This window comes from Bombina bombina, chromosome 6 (genome assembly GCF_027579735.1).
Source record: "Bombina bombina isolate aBomBom1 chromosome 6, aBomBom1.pri, whole genome shotgun sequence".
NCBI lineage: Eukaryota > Metazoa > Chordata > Amphibia > Anura > Bombinatoridae > Bombina > Bombina bombina.
This window is the reverse complement of record NC_069504.1, coordinates 705,040,139-705,059,525: the sequence shown is the minus strand read 5'-3', so window position 1 is coordinate 705,059,525 and position 19,387 is coordinate 705,040,139. Positions and strand designations below refer to the sequence as shown.

General features: G+C 39.7%; 1 protein-coding gene across 2 annotated transcripts in view; it reads left to right on the top strand.

Moving 5' to 3' along the window:
- Nucleotides 1-19,387, top strand: part of DNASE2 (deoxyribonuclease 2, lysosomal) — a 195,601-nt gene that overhangs the window by 108,793 nt on the left and 67,421 nt on the right. For both annotated transcript variants that reach the window (XM_053717847.1, XM_053717848.1), the window contains exon 4: nucleotides 624-696. In XM_053717847.1, the coding sequence (XP_053573822.1) occupies nucleotides 624-696 (73 nt within the window). The remainder of the gene's footprint in view (nucleotides 1-623; nucleotides 697-19,387) is intronic.

Genomic DNA, 19,387 nt, shown 5'->3' with positions numbered 1-19,387 from the left:
GCTGCGACTTGGTCTTCGCTTCACACTTTTTCAAAATTTTACAAATTTGACACTTTTGCTTCTTCGGAGGCTGTTTTTGGGAGAAAGGTTCTACAGGCAGTGGTTCCTTCCGTTTAAGTGCCTGCCTTGTCCCTCCCATCATCCGTGTACTTGGCTTTGGTATTGGTATTCCATAAGTAATGGATGACCCGTGGACTGAACAAACTTAACAAGAGAAAACATAATTTATGCTTACCTGATAAATTTATTTCTCTTGTAGTGTGTTCAGTCCACGGCCCGCCCTGTCTTTTTAAGGCAGATCTAAATTTTATTTAATACTTCAGTCACCACTGCACCCTATGGTTCCTCCTTTCTCGTCTTGTTTTGGTCGAATGACTGAATATGACATGTGAGGGGAGGAGCTATGTAGCAGCTCTGATTGGGTGATCCTCTTGCAATTTCCTGTTGGGGAGAGAATATATTCCATAAGTAATGGATGACCCGTGGACTGAACACACTACAAGAGAAATACATTTATCAGGTAAGCATAAATTATGTTTTTTAAGGTTTACTGTCCCTTTAACAACAGATTTCTCCATTGTAAACTGCCCATTAGACTTTTTGTTTAACTCTTTGTTTTTCAGGATGTGGCTTATGTGCTGTACAATGACCAGCCTCCTCGGTACACAGCCTCAGCAATCCGTGGCCACACTAAAGGTGAATATACCCTGCGATTATTATATCAAATTATTAATAAAAGAAAAACCTAGAAAAGCAGAATAGACAGATAAAAACGTATTTTGTCACCATATTTACATGAGATTCTTAAATTACCTTTGATCAGTATTTGCACACACTGAGTGCCAGTGATGTCTGCTGCTGCTCTCTTTGCTTTCTTGATTTGAGTTTGTGCTGGAGGCCATCTTGACAGCAGAATTACAGCCGTCATCAGTTTTTGTATGTAGTAAGCTTATCTAAAACATATTAATTATTGGCGTAATTTAGTGCTTTAGCACTTTGCAACCTGCAGTAGTATTTTTTGGTTTTGTTCTTAAAGAAACGGTAGACTTTTTTTGAAAATCCATCTAGTGACCTCTATTGTATTCCCCACTTGGGGTTAACTTTTTATGCACCTATCTACCCATAGATACTTGCTTCATCCATACCAATCTATACTTGCTAAATTGTGGAAACTAGTGCAGCTTAGGTCTGACCACCTAGAAGGGCGATCAAGGGATAATTTAACTCCATCCATGTCATGTTTTGCTTTGTAAGGAGGTTTTGGTGTATTCCCCTGCTCAGCTATGCACAACATGCGCTGAGTCCATATCTAATCCTAGACAGGATCCTGCAGTTCTGCCCCTGACAGGGCTATTCGCAATGCAGTTCTTCTGAATTGTCCGCTAAATGTAAATAATCCACCATGCTATTACTTATTTGATGACTGCCATGCCTCTAGAAGTTAAGTGCAGATGCTTTCAAGGGGCAGAAGGCAATCATTCACTGGTCTTAACATAATGGTAAATCAGAGGGTTTAAAAAAACGCAAGGATTTACCATACTAAACATAAACTGTAATTTCAGTAATCAATTATTTAAGAAAGGGTGCTAAGGTCAGAGCCTCCAGCTGCTCACGGCAAAGCACTCTTCTTCAATGAGGTGACGTTTCCACCTCTAAACCAATAGCTGTGTATGTCATCTAACCATGTTCTGTATCCTAACATGGCTATTGGTTTAGAGGTGGAAACGTCACTTCATTGGTAAAGCGCTGTGCCGTGGGCCTCAGCACAGACATGGTGAGTTTAGCATCCTTTTTTTTAATAAGTAATGACTGAAACTACAGTTTATTGTTAGTGATGGTAAATAATAGCGTTTTTTTAAACGCTCGTATTTACCATCACTTTAAGCTCATCAGGAACATCCCTCATGAGTAGGCTGACCATATTGCCGCTTTAAAAAGGGACACATATGAAAAATACATGTCAGGGCTGTTTTCAGGGCTGTTTAAAGAAATGGTTTTGTATAAGAACCCTCACATATGTATTTTTCATATGTGTTCCTTCTTAAAGCGGCAATATGGTCAGCCTACTCATGAGTGACCCATCTAAGTACCTAGCAGAGAAAAGGGGTAAGTTGGAATCAGAAATGACCTCCTATGAGGAAGATTTCCGAGAAACTCAGGACCCCACTGTTAAGATGTGGCAGAAAATATGGCTTGAGCATATACACGCTTTATTGCGGGTAGTTTTACTGGATTTGAAAGTAGAGAATACTCATACTACAGACAAGCACAAAGTAAAAAAGATTAAAGGGCCATAATACCCAAATGTTTAAACACTTGAAAGTGATGCAGCATAGCTGTAAAAAGCTGACTAGAAAATATCTCCTGAACATCTCTATGTAAAAAAGAAAGATATTTTACCTCAAAAGTTCCTCAGTAGCCACTTCCCATTGTAAAGGATTTCTAAGCAGCATTTTAGTGTGTCTGTTCTGGGACAGCTGAAAGGATGAGCCTCGTGAACTCTCATATTATTTCACCAATCAGGTAAAGGAAGCTTACTATGAAATCTCATGAGAGTTAAGTTAAATCTCATGAGATCACAGTAAGAGGTCATGACCTCAGCACTGCTGATGCTGATTGGCTGCTGTTCATTTCTTCATTTTTTTTTTTTTTTTTACCTGCAGCTGGGAGCAGGTGAAGTATAACTTTTTACACAGAACTTACTCTGCTGAGCTGAGGAGATTGTGAGGTAAAATATCTTCCTTTTTTACATAGAGATGCTCAGGTGATATTTTCCTGTCAGCTTTTTACAGTTATACTGCATCAGTTTCAAGTGATTTAGCATATGAGTATTATGTCCCTTTAATAAATTGCTTCCCAGTACCTGACTCAGTTTATGATTTTATTTCAAAGTAATGGAACAAACCTGGGATTCCTTTCAAGAGAATGTTTTGTTTGTCTAGGTCTAGATGCAACTATTGCAAAGATCACCAGAGGTAAGGCAGCTTTTCTGCAACAATAAAAAAAAGCTAAAGGCAGGTTTAGGTTCACTGAGCGTTTTTGCTCCTTTCATCAATTTTAAGAAGTCCAAACAATGCAAAATGCCCACTCACCTCTAAGTCTACATGGAGGTCCCGCCCCCAAGCCAAATGACATTCTATTAGGGGGCAGGTTAAACCTTTTTCTGGAGGCCTGTGAGAATTTGATTCAAGATTCTTGTGTGTTAAATTAAATTTCCCCAGGGTACTGAATACGCTTTTACAAAAGGCCCCCCTGGAGGAAGTTACCTTCTGTCTCATGTCCCTCTAGATTCCTCAAAGGTCAAAGCCTTCCCGGCTTGTGTAAAAGATCTGGAAGCCATGGGAGTGATTGCTCCTGTTCCAGTTGTGGAACAGAATCAGTATTTTTGTGTATGTGGACTGGAATTAAAGCGTTAAGCTACAATTTGATATATCTATTTACTAAAAAAAATAAAAAAAAGTATGTTTTTAAGATCGGTAGCCATGTTGAAGTATATAACCTGGGTTATCGCATAATTAATTGAATTTTTAAAATTTGATATTTTATTAAAAAAAGACTTCCCAATTTAAAAGGATATGATATATGTTTATTTTCTGGTTCCATCTTAAAAATAATATTCTTTAATGCTTGCAATAAACTATTCGAAAAGTTGAAAAATTGTTAATGATAAAATTACAAAATGATATGACTATGTTAATTGCACACATTATTAACAGTATTGGTTAAGTGAAAAATGGTTCAAAACATATTAGGCAGTCATTATTAGTAATGAATTAATTAGCTGTTATTTTTAACTTGTGCATCTGCTATCTGTTTATACACTTAGTTCAAATGGTTTTACCAATATTAATACATTATTTTGGAAGAAAGCCAAAATTCACTGAGCTTGCATACAGTGAATTAACACAGATATTCCGATTTGGATTGCAAGTTTTAAGAAACATATAAATGTTGATATAAATAGAAATGTGGCAATCTGTCTTTCTAATGGTACTTTAAATTGATAATATATATAAAAACAACTACTTGCAAAAGAAATGTTCTAAAATAATTTACCGCTGTGGTTTTGCACAATTTACGCAGGTTTGCTAAAAAGAGATAAACCTCTTGAAAAATCCAGGTCCTGACATCCTTCTTCTGTCACCAACAAGCTTGTCCTCTGAGCTAACCAACAACTGTGTCATATGTTGCATAGTATGATGGAAGCGCTTAAAGTGATGGTGAATACTAGCGTTTGTGAAACGCTAGGATTTACAATTGGAACAAATAAAGGGGACTTTCAGTCATGAAGCATAAAAACTTTAATTCTGAAAGCTTCTTTATTTGTTGGAATCTTTCACCGCACTGAGCTGCTCAGGAAGCCCACGGCAGAACGCTATTTTGTGACATTTCCACCTCTTAGCCAATAGCCGTGCGGGCTATCCGGCTTGGCGCCAGTTGGAACACACGGCTATTTGCTAAGAGGTGGAAACGTCACTTCACAACAAATAGCGTTCTGTCATGGGCTGCTTGAGCAGCTTAGTGCAGTGAACGCTTTGGACAAATAAAGCAGCTTTCAGCATGAAGTATTTTATATGACTGAAAGTCCCCTTTATTTGATCCAGTTTTAAATCCTAGCGTTTCACAAACACTAGGATTTACAATCCCTTTATGTGGATTATTATTATTATCGGTTATTTGTAGCGCGCCAACAGATTCTGCAGCGCTAATTGAATAAAGCATGAATGTTTAAACGACATTCTAATTACTTCTATTATCTAGTAATCCTAGGTGAGCTCAGGAGCCTGCATGTGTCTTTTTACCTATCTGTATCAGTGTTTGTTTCCAGCAATGTTATACATAGTTACCTACATTGTTGCAATAGAATACTACAGATACTCTATGACAGCAGTTTACTCATATGTATATCATTGCTATAAACATTGTTGCAAGCACTGTTGGCAGATGGCACGCTCCTTAGCTTACGTATGATTACTCTTTAACAAAGGATGCCCAGAGAACTAAACAAAATTGAAAATAAAAGTAAACTAGAAAGTTGTTTAAAATTGCATTCTCTTTCTTAATTTACGGCCAGATTACGAGTTTTGCATTATGAGGGGTGCGGTGCTAACTTGCACGTTATTGTCACTGCTCACTTACCTACAGCGCTGGTATTACAGGTTTTTATAAACCTGGCGTTAAAAGACAAGAAGTGAGCGTAGAGCAAAATTGAGCTCCATACCACACTCCAATACCAGCGCTGCTTAAGTCAGCGGTGAGCTGGTTGTACGTGCTCGTGCACGATTTCCCCATAGACATCAATGGGGAGAGCCAGCTGAAAAAAAGCCTAACACCTGCAATAAAGCAGCGTAAAGCTCCGTAACGCAGCCCCATTGATTCCTATGGGGAACCACATTTTATGTTTACACCTAACACCCTAACATAAACCCGAGTCTAAACACCCCTAATCTTACACTTATTAACCCCTAATCTGCTGCCCCCGACATCGCCGACACCTACATTGTCCCAAGCCGCAGCCATGTTAAGACGCATAACTACATAGCTCTGATTTTGACTCGAAGAACCAGCGTCTTTTCTAATTATATTTACATCTTTGGGCATAATAATTTTGTCTGCCTCACGAGGAGTCAATCCTGATTCCAGAGATACCAGTTTCATAGTGACACTACCAAGCAGAGGATGTCATTCTGATCACCTAAGACGGATTACTGCGGCCCACTTCACAGAACCATCTTCCCCCCTCTCCCGGTTTGAGTGCTAGCCGGGTAGAGCGGTACCTAGTTCTTTTGTTTACTAAAGGGTGAAGCAATTCTTAAGCGGATATTACCCTAACTACCTACACATGGAGGAGGACTTTTCCATTCAGATACGCCGTGGTTATGAAGATCTCTCTAAAAACTGCAAGAGAAAAGGGAACTGATGGGGCGATCAAGATGGCGGATAGCAAGAAGAATGACCTGCTACATGACACCGCAAACACCAGTCCATACTCTACCCCTCCCAAGGCAGAGCTCAAGCTAGGGATGAGAGACCTATCGATGCAGCAAGGAACCCTCTGCCTCATTAGTGAACCAATGTTCCCCTGCACTCAGCTTAGACGTCGCACCTCCGTTTGGACTACGGACTTACATGTGGAGTTCCTCTCAGCCGAAGCCCGTGATGGAGCGGCCGGCCACCGGGTGCAGGTTGAGATTCCGGTTGGAGAATGGAGGAACATGGAACAGGCGCCTGACGCACAGAGGGAGCAGAGTAACGCTCATTGTCGCATAAGTAGTGTGGAAGCTTTGACACCCACAAAACACAGATTATTTACCCTCTTACAATTCTCTTTGTATTACGGCCAAGGGATCCTTCCTGACATATGGTCTCCCTACATGTTGTCTGGCTCCCTATCCTACCGTGCTTCCACCTTTGTTCAATTCCTAAAGAGAGGGGTTGGTTGACTGTTCTGCCACTACTAACTGTTTATTATGAGGTTCTTGTTCACCCTCCTGTTATGCTCATAAATATTACCCTGCTTTAACCTCATTTTGAAATAGAACACTGGACTTTATTCTCAATAATGTTTTATTGATTATACATATCCTCTTTATTTTGTTGTTACCCATCTCTATGTGTATGTATGCTCCACAGTTCCTGTGACTGCCCAGAGAGTTGTTAATAGATACCCAATAAGGAACATAGCCAGGATTGAATACCCTAGACATACCTACTATATGTATTGTTTCTACTAAAAGAATCCCTCTTACAACAATTTTATCCATATTAAGGAGGCTTTATACCCTATGCTGCAATCTCTATGTCTTTTTCTATGTCCACTCTATCTCATGCAACCATATATACTAACATCGCTAGCTATTTCATTAGTGCAAGGTGTCCTTCTCACATATATCAAGTTAACCACCAGTAGTCTCAGACATAATACACAATGTCCATACCATATCTGAGCCCCTAGTCTCCTGAAGCTTATACATTCTAATCATAGTAAGGCATAAATTCTTGTACTTACATATTTCTCAAGTAAGGGGATCTTTCACCTCACCAATTTCCTAACTTCCTCTGCCATAGTACATATAAACCTTAACCCAATTAGCTTCAACTAACCTAAATTGACATATTCGCCTTCATGTTGGCTTTGGAGTTGTCACATAGTATACTTATCCACTTATTAATATATCATCCGGGGCTACTTACTGTAGTGAGGATGCGTTGTTGTCAGCATATATACTAACTTGTCTCCTAGACTCACTGTTTACCTCTATGAATAGTCACTTTACATAGGTTTCTATAGTAGTCCACTTACCTTAACATATATGCACCTGATTAACTTTTGCATACCTTAACTACTCATCATTGCTTACAAAATTCATGGTTACACCCTCACCTAAATCTATATGCACTGGCGAATCTATATATTTACATATATACACCTATTGAAGTCCTAGAAATTACAACCTGAACATAGCCTAGAAGAGCCTGAAAGGTTTTACTTTGTCCGGCTTATCTATTATTATGTCAATCTGATCACTACAAGCTGACACAACATACCCCACAATGTAAATAAAAGATTATAGCTATCTCAATCCTCTATGGACTTAAGCTTAGTGGCAGGGAGTAAACCACTTCACATATTCCATGACTAAGGCGAATACAGATTCACTAACATAACTCCGGTGAGACATAAACAATTATACTTATTTATAGTGGCATAACTTCCTTGTTTAAGATAAGATCCAAGATTTCTATATAACCTCAACCACCCATGGTATTCTTGCTTCCCGAAAAATATCTAAGCTGGGGCGAGGACACGCCCTCCCCCCATACACCCCTATCATATAAGCAGCTTTTGCCCGTTGTATCCCTTCCCTCAATATTTTACGCAACATTCAGCCTCTCACACACGTGTATGTCCATATAGTTGCCCTAAGTAACTTCCAGATGTCATAACATTTGTGATAACACTGGTCCCAGAGTGGCCGACACACTAGTTACTTCACATTTCTGTCTTTAAGAGAAAAAGGAGGTTTCATTCATGCTTGTCTAGTCTCCCTCTCTAATTTTATTTATGTTTTAGACATCGTATGTTTTTTTTTTTTTAAGTATCTTTTTATTGATTTATATATTTTCATAAGTATACATAAATTGAAGTGCATTTAAATAAATTTAAGTACATTCAAATACATCAAATACATCGACTACATTGGGGGGTCAAAGATCATTTTCTCAAAGCACATGTGAATAAAGCTTCTTATATAAAAAATATACTTCCTTTGCCCCCTACCATAAACAGAATATACATCTTTCTCTGGAGGCCCTCTTTACTTGACCCCATCAGTTACATAAACAACATATATTAATAAAAAAGAAACATAAAAAGAAAGGAAAAAAAAAAAAAAAATAACTCAAACATCTGCTGAGATTATACGAATAATCATAACAATCAGAGAAAACCATAAGTCACATTTCATTGAAACAGCAAAGCAGCTAAAGGTAAATAAATTCCCTATGGACAGAGAAAGGGAACCATATCGACCATTCAAAACTCAACCCCGGAGGCTACTGATACCGAAACTTGGAGGGCTTTACGTCTGATGCGCTCAGAGGGGTAGGGGATAGGAGGGCGGGGAAGACAGATAGATAGATAGAGGGGGGGGCTAGCATCCTACAGCCTATTGCTCCGAGAGCTCGGTAATTCTCCCTTATAGATCATATTTTTCACTATCTTTGATTTAATTAGAGGTTTAATAATTTGAAGTTGAACATCTACCGACTCAGCTTCTATTATACTCAGCCATTTGTAGAAAAACCTTTTTATATGTTTCTTAGCACCCGGTTGAATGTCATATTGTTCCAAGATTATCTGATTTTTCATCCCCTTCACAAATTGTTTAATACTGGGAGCTTTTGAGTCTTTCCACTTTCCTAGAATCAGTACTCTACCTTGTAGGATTGCTGTGTTAATAAGACTTGCATTCTCTCGCCAATCTGTCACCTGATATAAAAACATAATCATTTTGCTGTTTATTTGCACTTTTGGGTTTAACCATTTGTTTAGCCAGTATTGTACTTGCTGCCAGAACTGTCAAACTTTTGGGCATAAATATAAGCAATGCTCTAGATCTGCTTCTTTAGCTCCACATTTATAGCAAACTATATCCATGTTCCTGTACCATCTCGTTATTTTACTAGGTGTAATATACAATTGATTAATTACTTTAAAATGTGATTCTCTCCAGGTAGTAACCTTGGTGGTCCTGATTACAGTGTTAAGACTATCTACTAGTTCTTCCCTTGTCACTGTAACCCGCATTTTCCTCCATTTCCCTTGGAGGGTCTGTAAATGTGTGTCTATTTTATAATTCATTATAAAATTATAGATCAAACTAATTGCATATTTCTTTTGTGCAAATCCCGTAATAATTTCATCTAACCCTCCTAATGACCAATCATTGCCATATTTAGCTTGTAACTCGTTGTGAAAATGCCTAACTTGTAGGTAAGCAAAGAAATCTGTGTTCTTTAACTGATACTCCTCTTTTAGTTCATCGTATGATTTTACTATATGGGTTCTACTATCCTCGAGTTGCATCATATTAATCAGCCCCTTCCTTCGCCATCTATGAAAAACTCCATTTTCACTGCATCCTGGTTTAAACTTAGGATTCCCTATGATTGGTAGATGACTTGATTTAAGGGTATTTACTCCTACTCCTTTGCCCAATTTATGCCATGCCATTATTATATTATTAAACACTAGCTGCTGTCTAATCCTTTTTGGAAGGTTCTTAGTCTCACAATGCAAAAGTGCCTTCATCGAGTAAGGAGCACACACTTCTGCTTCTAGTTCCCCATACGATACATAGTTCCCCTCTATGATCCAATCTATCGCATATTTCGCCAATGCGGCTAAATTGTATGCTTGGAGGTTCGGGAGTGCTAGTCCTCCAGCTTTAATAGGAAGAGTTGTTATTTCTTTTGAGCATCTTATTTTCCTTCCTGCCCATATAAAACTATTACACATCCTGTTAAACCTAATACAATCTTTCTGTGTTATTATAATAGGTAAATTTTGCAGCAGATATAGTATTCGGGGGAATATAATTGTTTTAATTAACATTACTCTAGCAGAAATATTGATTATAAGATTGCTCCATCTCTTACAATCTACTACACATTTATCTAAACATGGTGTAATATTTCTCCAACATTGGTGTGTCCGGTCCACGGCGTCATCCATTACTTGTGGGATATTCTCCTCCCCCACAGGGAAAGGCAAGGAGAGCACACAGCAAGAGCTGTCCATATAGTCCCTCCCAGGCTCCGCCCCCCCCAGTCATTCTCCTTGCCGCTCTGAACAAGTAGCATCTCCTCGGGGATGGTGAGGAGTTTGTGGTGTTTAGTTGTAGTTTTTTATTCTTCTATCAAGAGTTTGTTATTTTAAAATAGTGCTGGTATGTACTATTTACTCTGAAACAGAAAGAGATGAAGAGTTCTGTTTAAAAGAGGATTATGATTTTAGCAGACAGTAACTAAAATCAGTTGCTGTTCCCACACAGGACTGTTGAGATGAGAGAACTTCAGTTGGGGGGAACAGTTTGCAGACTTTTCTGCTCAAGGTATGACTAGCCATTTTTCTAACAAGACTGTGTAATGCTGGAAGGCTGTCATTTTCCCTCATGGGGATTGGTAAGCCATTTTCTTAGTCTCAAACAGAATAAAGGGCTTATTATGGGCTATACACTGGTAGACACTCTTAAGGGCTAAATCGATTGCTTTATTTAAGTATTATATGCAGTTTGAAGTTGAATTTCACACTTTTATAACATTGGGGAACGTTTTTAGCACCAGGCACTTGTTAAGACACCTTCCCAGTCAGGAAGGGCCTTTCTCTGTAGTAGGCAGAGCCTCATTTTCGCGCCATTACTGTGCAGTTAATTTTGAGTTCAATACATGCAGCTGCATGTGTGAGGGTCTGGAATCCACTAAAACGTTCCTAGAAGGCTTCATTTGGTATCATATACCCCCCTGGGATTGGTGAAGTTGCAGCAAAGGCTGTGGCTGGGACTGTAAGGGGGTTAAAATTAAAAACGGCTCCGGTTTCCGCATTTTAAGGGTTAACAGCATGAAAATTGGGGTGCAATACTTTGGATGCATTAAGACACTGTGGTGAAAATTTGGTAAAGATTGGATAATTCCTTCATAGTTTTTCACATATTCAGTAATAAAGTGTGCCCTGTTTAACATTTAAAGAGACAGTAACGGTTTTGTTTTAAAACGGTTTTTGTGCTTTATTAACCAGTTTAAGCCTGTTTAACATGTCTGTACCTTCAGATAGATCATGTTCTGTATGTATGGTAGCCAATGTGGTTCCCCCTTCAAATATGTGTGATAATTGTGCCATAGCGTCCAAACAAAGTAAGGACAGTACTGTCACAAATTGTAAAGTTGCCCAGGATGATTCCTCAGATGAAGGAAGTAGACATAGTTCTACATCATCTCCTTCTGTGTCTATACCAGTTATGCCCGCGCAGGCGACCCCTAGTACTTCTAGCGTGCCAATGCTTGTTACTATGCAGCAATTGACGGCAGTAATGGATAACTCCATAGCTAATATTTTATCCAAAATGCCAGCATTTCAGAGAAAGCGCGATTGCTCTGTTTTAAACACTGTAGAGCAGGAGGGCGCTGATGATAATTTTTCTGTCATACCCTCACACCAATCTGAAGTGGCAGTGAGGGAGGGTTTGTCAGATGGGGAAATTTCTGATACAGGAAGAATTTCTCAGCAGGCAGAACCTGATGTTGTGACATTTAAATCTAAATTAGAGCATCTCCGCGCATTACTTAAGGAGGTGCTATCTACTCTGGATGATTGTGACAATCTGGTCAACCCAGAAAAATTGTGCAAGATGGACAAGTTCCTTGAGGTCCCGGTGCACCCTGATGCTTTTCCGATACCTAAACGGGTGGCGGACATAGTGAATAAGGAGTGGGAGAAGCCAGGCATACCTTTTGTCCCTCCTCCTATATTTAAGAAATTGTTCCCTATGGTCGACCCCAGGAAGGACACATGGCAAACAGTCCCTAAGGTCGAGGGGGTGGTTTCTACTCTAGCCAAGCGCACGACCATTCCTATTGAGGACAATTGTGCTTTCAAAGATCCTATGGATAAAAAATTGGAGGGTTTGCTTAAAAAGATTTTTGTACAGCAAGGTTACCTCCTTTAACCTATTTCGTGCATTATTCCTGTCACTACAGCGGCGTGGTTCTGGTTCGAGGAACTGGAAAAGTCGCTCAGTAGGGAGACTCCGTATGAGGAAGTCATGGACAGAATTCACGCACTTAAGTTAGCTAATTCCTTTATTTTAGACACCGCTTTGCAGTTAGCGAGGTTAGCGGCGAAAAATTCAGGGTTTACAATTGGGGCGCGTAGAGCGCTCTGGCTAAAGTCTTGGTCGGCGGATGTATCTTCCAAGACAAAATTGCTTATTACCCCTTTCAAAGGTAAGACCCTTTTTGGGCCAGAATTGAAAGAGATTATTTCAGACATCACTGAGGGAAAGGGCCATGCCCTCCCACAAGATAAACCTTTCAAGGCTAAGAATAAGTCCAATTTTCGTTCCATTCGCAATTTCAGGAACGGACCGGCTTCCAACTCGGCAGCCTCTAGACAAGAGGGTAAGCTTCCCAGACTAAACCAGCATGGAAATCAATGCAAGGCTTGAACAAGGGTAAACAGGCCAAGAAGCCTGCTGCTGCTACCAAAACAGCATGAAGGGGTAGCCCCCGATCCGGGACCGGATCTAGTAGGGGGCAGACTCTCTCTCTTTGCTCAGGCTTAGGCAAGAGATGTTCAGGATCCCTGGACACTAGAAATAGTCTCTCAGGGTTTTCTTCTGGAGTTCAAGGAACTACCCTCAAGGGGAAGGTTCCACATGTCTAACTTATCTTCAAACCAAATAAAGAGACAGGCATTCTTACATTGTGTAGAAGACCTGTTAAAGATGGGAGTGATACACCCAGTTCCAACTGTGGAACAAGGTCGGGGGTTTTACTCAAATCTGTTTGTAGTTCCCAAAAAAGAGGGAATTTTCAGACCAATTCTGGATTTAAAAATTCTAAACAAATTTCTCAGAGTTCCATCGTTCAAATGGAAACCATTCTAACAATTTTATCTACAATCCAGGAGGGTCAATTTATGACTACCGTGGATTTAAAGGATGCGTATCTACATATTCCTATCCACAAAGATCATCCAAGGATTTTCACAAAGGTGCTAGGGTCCCTTCTAGAGGTTCTAAGACCAAGGGGTATTGCAGTGGCACCTTATCTGGACGACATTCTAATCCAAACGTCGTCTCTTTCCAAAGCAAAGGCTCATACAGACATTGTTCTAGCCTTTCTCATATCTCACGGGTGGAAGGTGAACGTAGAAAAGAGTTACCTGTCTCCGTCGACAAGAGTTCCCTTCTTGGGAACGATAATAGATTCTTTAAAAATGAAGATCTTCCTGACAAAAGTCAGAAAGTCAAAGCTTCTAAAGCTTGTCAAGTTCTTCACTCTATTCTGCAGCCTTCCATAGCTCAGTGCATGGTAGTAGTAGGGTTGATGGTTGCAGCAATGGACATAGTTCCTTTTGCTCAAATTCATCTAAGACCATTACAACTGTGCATGCTCAAGCAGTGGAATGGGGACTATACAGACTTGTCTCCAAAGATTCAAGTAGACCAGATGACCAGAGACTCACTCCGTTGGTGGTTGTCACAGGATCACCTGTCTCAGGGAATGAGTTTCCGCAGACCAGAGTGGGTCATTGTCACGACCGACGCCAGTCTATTAGGCTGGGGCGCGGTCTGGGATTCCCTGAAAGCTCAGGGTCTATGGTCTCGGGAAGAGTCTCTTCTCCCGATAAACATCCTGGAACTGAGAGCGATATTCAATGCTCTCCGGGCTTGGCCTCAACTAGCGAAGGCCGGATTCATAAGATTCCAGTCAGACAACATGACGACTGTAGCTTACATCAACCATCAGGGAGGAACAAAGAGTTCCTTGGCGATGAGAGAGGTATCCAAGATCATCAAATGGGCGGAGGATCACTCCTGCCATCTATCTGCAATTCACATCCCAGGAGTAGACAACTGGGAGGCAGATTATCTGAGTCGTCAGACTTTCCATCCGGGGGAGTGGGAACTCCACCCGGAGGTTTTTGCCCAGTTGACTCAATTATGGGACATTCCAGACATGGATCTGATGGCGTCTCATCAGAACTTCAAGGTTCCTTGCTACGGGTCCAGATCCAGGGATCCCAAGGCGACTCTAGTGGATGCATTAGTGACGCCTTGGTCGTTCAACCTAGTTTATGCATTTCCACCGTTCCCTCTCCTTCCCAGGCTTGTAGCAGGATCAAACAGGAGAAGGCCTCAGTGATTCTGATAGCTCCTGCGTGGCCACGCAGGACTTGGTATGCAGACCTGGTGAATATGTCATCGGCTCCACCATGGAAGCTACCTTTGAGACAGGATCTTCTAGTGCAAGGTCCATTCGAACATCCAAATCTAGTTTCTCTCCAGCTGACTGCTTGGAAATTGAACGCTTGATTTTATCCAAGCGCGGGTTTTCAGATTCAGTGATAGATACTCTGGTCCAAGCCAGAAAACCTGTGACTAGAAGGATTTACCATAAAATATGGAAAGGATATATCTGTTGGTGTGAATCCAAGGGATTCTCATGGATTAATATTCCCAGGATCCTCTCCTTTCTAACAAGAAGGTTTGGATAAGGGATTGTCAGCGAGTTCTCTAAAAGGACAGAGATCTGCTTTATCTGTCTTGTTACACAGACGACTGGCAGCTGTGCCAGATGTACAAGCTTTTGTACAGGCTTTGGTCAGAATCAAACCTGTTTACAGACCTTTGACTCCTCCCTGGAGTCTAAATTTAGTTTTTTCAGTTCTTCAAGGGGTTCCATTTGAACCCTTACATTCCATAGATATCAAGTTACTATCTTGGAAAGTTCTGTTTTTGGTTGCTATTTCTTCTGCTAGAAGAGTTTCTGAACTATCTGCTTTGCAGTGTGATCCACCCTATCTGGTGTTCCATTCAGATAAGGTTGTTTTGCGTACCAAGCCTGGTTTTCTTCCAAAAGTTGTTTCCAACAAGAATATTAACCAGGAAATAGTTGTCCCTTTTGTCAGTTTCAAAGAAGGAACATTTGTTACACCATTTAGATGTAGTCCGTGCTTTAAAGTTCTATTTAGAAGCAACAAAGGATTTCAGACAAAAAATCTTTTTTGTTTGTCGTTTATTCTGGTAAGAGGAGAGGACAAAAAGCTACTGCTACCTCTCTTTCTTTCTGGCTGAAAAGCATTATCCGATTGGCTTATGAGACTGCCGGACAGCAGCCTCCTGAACGAATCACAGCTCACTCTACTAGGGCTGTGGCTTCCACATGGGCCTTCAAGAACGAGGCTTCTGTTGATCAGATATGTGAGGCAGCGACTTGGTCTTCTCTGCACACTTTTGCCAAATTCTACAAATTTTATACTTTTTGCTTCTTCGGAGGCTATTTTTGGGAGAAAGGTTTTGCAAGCCGTGGTGCCTTCTGTTTAGGTAACCTGATTTGCTCCCTCCCTTCATCCGTGTCCTAAAGCTTTGGTATTGGTTCCCACAAGTAATGGATGACGCCGTGGACCGGACACACCAATGTTGGAGAAAACAGAATTTATGCTTACCTGATAAATTACTTTCTCCGACGGTGTGTCCGGTCCGCGGCCCGCCCTGGTTTTTTAATCAGGTTTGAAAAATTTCTCTCTCTATACACTACAGTCACCACGGCACCCTATAGTTTCTCCTTTTTTTCTCCTAACCGTCGGTCGAATGACTGGGGGGGGCGGAGCCTGGGAGGGACTATATGGACAGCTCTTGCTGTGTGCTCTCCTTGCCTTTCCCTGTGGGGGAGGAGAATATCCCACAAGTAATGATGACGCCGTGGACCGGACACACCGTTGGAGAAAGTAATTTATCAGGTAAGCATAAATTCTGTTTTTTTAACATACCATTGTTTCGGATTCCTTGTAATATTTAAACCTAAATATTTAATCTGTTCTACTTCTCTAAAGGGGCAGTCTTTATGTTTCTGACTTGACCCACGTAGCCACATAATCTCTGACTTATCTACATTAACTTTGTACCCAGAAAATGAGCTAAATTGTTTTATAATGTCTAATAGTTGCTTAATACTATTTTGGGTATCCGATAAAAATAGCAGCAGGTCATCCGCGAACAAAGAGAGAACTATCTTCTGCTGATGTATTTTGATGCCTGCTAATTCTTTCCTTAGCCTGATAGCTAGGGGTTCTATTGCTAAGTTCAACAGCAAAGGGGATAGAGGGCAGCCTTGTCTTGTACCTTTCTTGAGGACGATATCTGGTGTAAATTCCCCATTGATAATTAAATTAGATATAGGCTCCCTGTATATACATTTAATAAAAGACTGGATATTCCCTTGTACTCCAAATTTCCCTAATACTGTAAATAGATGATCCCAAGTTATCGCGTCAAAGGCTTTTTCCGCATCTATCGCTAGTACCGCTAAATCTGGACTATCCCCCTTAGACATTTGCTTTATGTCTTGGTAACAATAGTCTAATGTAGTAAGAACTTTACGAATGTTTCTGGCTGGATTTCGTCCAGTCATGAAACCTACCTGATCTATGTGTATAATTTTATGTAAAAAAATTTTAAGTCTGTTTGCTATGATAGTAGTTAAGATCTTATAATCGCTATTTAGCAATGATATTGGTCTATATGACCCTGGATTTTCTGGTTCTCTACCTTTTTTTAATATTAGCGTAATAGAGGATGCAGCAAAGTATTTATAGTTAATTTCCCCTTTTAAAAAATAGCTGTTGTATAGATTGGTAAGAGTGGGTATAATACTGTTACCTAACATTTTATAAAATTCTGCCGGGAGCATATCAGGTCCCGGTGCCTTGTTGTTTTTCAGTTGTGTAATAGTCCGGGCTACCTCTTCCTCCGATATTGGCGCATTTAACATATCTCTGTCTTTGCCCTCAAGTTTCCTGATTTCTAATTGATCCCAAAACGTCATTTTTTGCTGTAAATCCACTACAGAAGTCGTATAAAGATCTTCAAAATATTTAAACATTAGCTGTTTGATTTCCTTGGTCGTATTTGCTCTATAATTCCCTAGTTTAATAGCCGATATAAAATTCCTTTGCTTCTGCATTTTAATTAATCTGGCTATATATTTAACGGATCTTCCATTAAAGCCTCTGTATTTGGCCCTATCTTTCTCATCTTGTTGAATAACCATTTGTTTTAGAAATATCTCCTTTTCTTGCTTACTATTTTGGTATTTAAGCCAAGTCTGCGGATTAGCATTGCCTATATATGCTCTATATGCATTTTTGAGTTGGTTGTTAAGCTGGCACTCACGTTCTCTATTTTTCTTCTTCCATCTACATAGATATGCTTTAATATTACCTCTAATATATGCTTTGGCTGTTTCCCAGTATATTTCCCATTTACCAACATAACTGCTATTGAATAATTTATATTCCTTCCATTTTTCTAAAATATAGTTCTTAAAGTGGATATTGTGAGTAAGATGTCTAGGATATCTGATTCTACCATCACCCTTACCGATTTGAGATCTATTCTGCATTTCCAGTGAAATAGCCGCATGGTCTGAGATACATATGTCTTTAATATCTGCTTTACAATTCAGACCCAACATACTCTCTGAGATTAGGAAAAAGTCTATTCTAGAGAGGGTCTTAAATGTTTTGGATACACATGTATAGGCGCGTACGTCCAGGTTTTGATCTCTCCATATATCTTGTACTCTGAGCCCTTTCATAAAGTTTTTCAGTACTCTACCTTCCTTTTTAACATTCCTTGTTTGGCTACATTTAAGCCTATCTATTAATGGGACTGGTGTCAGATTAAAATCCCCCCCCTATGATAATGTTCTTCCCAATATATTTCAGCAGCTTATTATTTAATTCCTCCCAGAACTCTTCCTCTATTTTATTGGGGCCATATATACAGCAGAGTACAACGTTTAGTTTGTCAATTTGCATATCTAGAATTATATATCTTGCCTGGATATCTATTTCTTGTTTTAATATTTTATATTCACAATTCTTGTTGAAAAGTATAGCCACCCCTTTTTTCCTACCACAATACGGAGAAGCTATTACATGTCCTACCCACTTACTTTTTAATTTCTCAGCTTCAGAAGGTTTTAAATGTGTCTCCTGCAGTAGTGCCACAGTCGGCTTAAACTGTCCTAAGTGTTTTAAAATAAGCTTCCTTTTTATAGGGGATGAGATCCCACCTACATTCCAGGATATAAAGTTGTTATTTTCCATCATTCTGACTTAACTTTCTGATTAGTCTGGAACTCATTCTCTTTGCTATTTCCCCGCCCCCCACCCCCCTCAGAGCGCACATCCCTCTTTTTTGGTAAAGGTCCCCTCAATGTTACGTAAAATGGTTTCCAGTTATCAATCCAGCAGATTTTAAAAAAACTTAAAAACAACATAAACATCACTTGTTTGTTCCACATCCTGCCCACATAGTTCTGCCGCTAATTTCTTATATATACATATCATAGATCCTTTTCACGGCAAAATTCTTTGGCCTCCGTAGTTGTAAGAAGGGTCCTCACTGCACCATCAATTTCCACACAGATTTTCGCCGGATAAATCATCCTCGCTGGCCATTTAGCGTCAATTAACTTGGTACAGTAAGGAGCCATCTCACGTCTTTTGCTACTGGTCTCCGCAGAGAAGTCTTGAAATAAATAAATCCTACTATTGGCTATCATAAATTCGTTTTGTTTACGGTATTGTCTTAACATGTTGACCTCGTATGTTATAAAGAGAGTCTACTTTAATAATCTTCATACACAGGTAGACATTAACTTTGATACCTCTTATGTAATAAGGTGTTGGGCAGCATGAAAATTGTATTTACCCAGTTACATACCTATTCATGGCTTGACCATTATACTGTTATGTACAAAGAAAACATATACCTGTGAGCTTCAATAACCTTCTCTTGAAAAACTTTTGTATATTACGTATTGACTAGACAGCAAATTTTGTATTCTTCTTCTTTTTGATGTACCATATAAAACCTCAATAAAAAAAATATTTAAAAAAAAAGCTTGTAATACCGGTGCTATGGAAGTCCAATTGAAAAAAGACTATACGCAAATTGCGTAAGTTGATTTGTGGTATGGCCAAAAAAGTGTGCGGGACAGCTGTACCTACAAGACTCGTAATAGCAGCGGTAGTAAAAAAGCAGTGTTATGAGGCTTAACGCTGCTTTTTTACTCATAACGCAAAACTCATAATCTA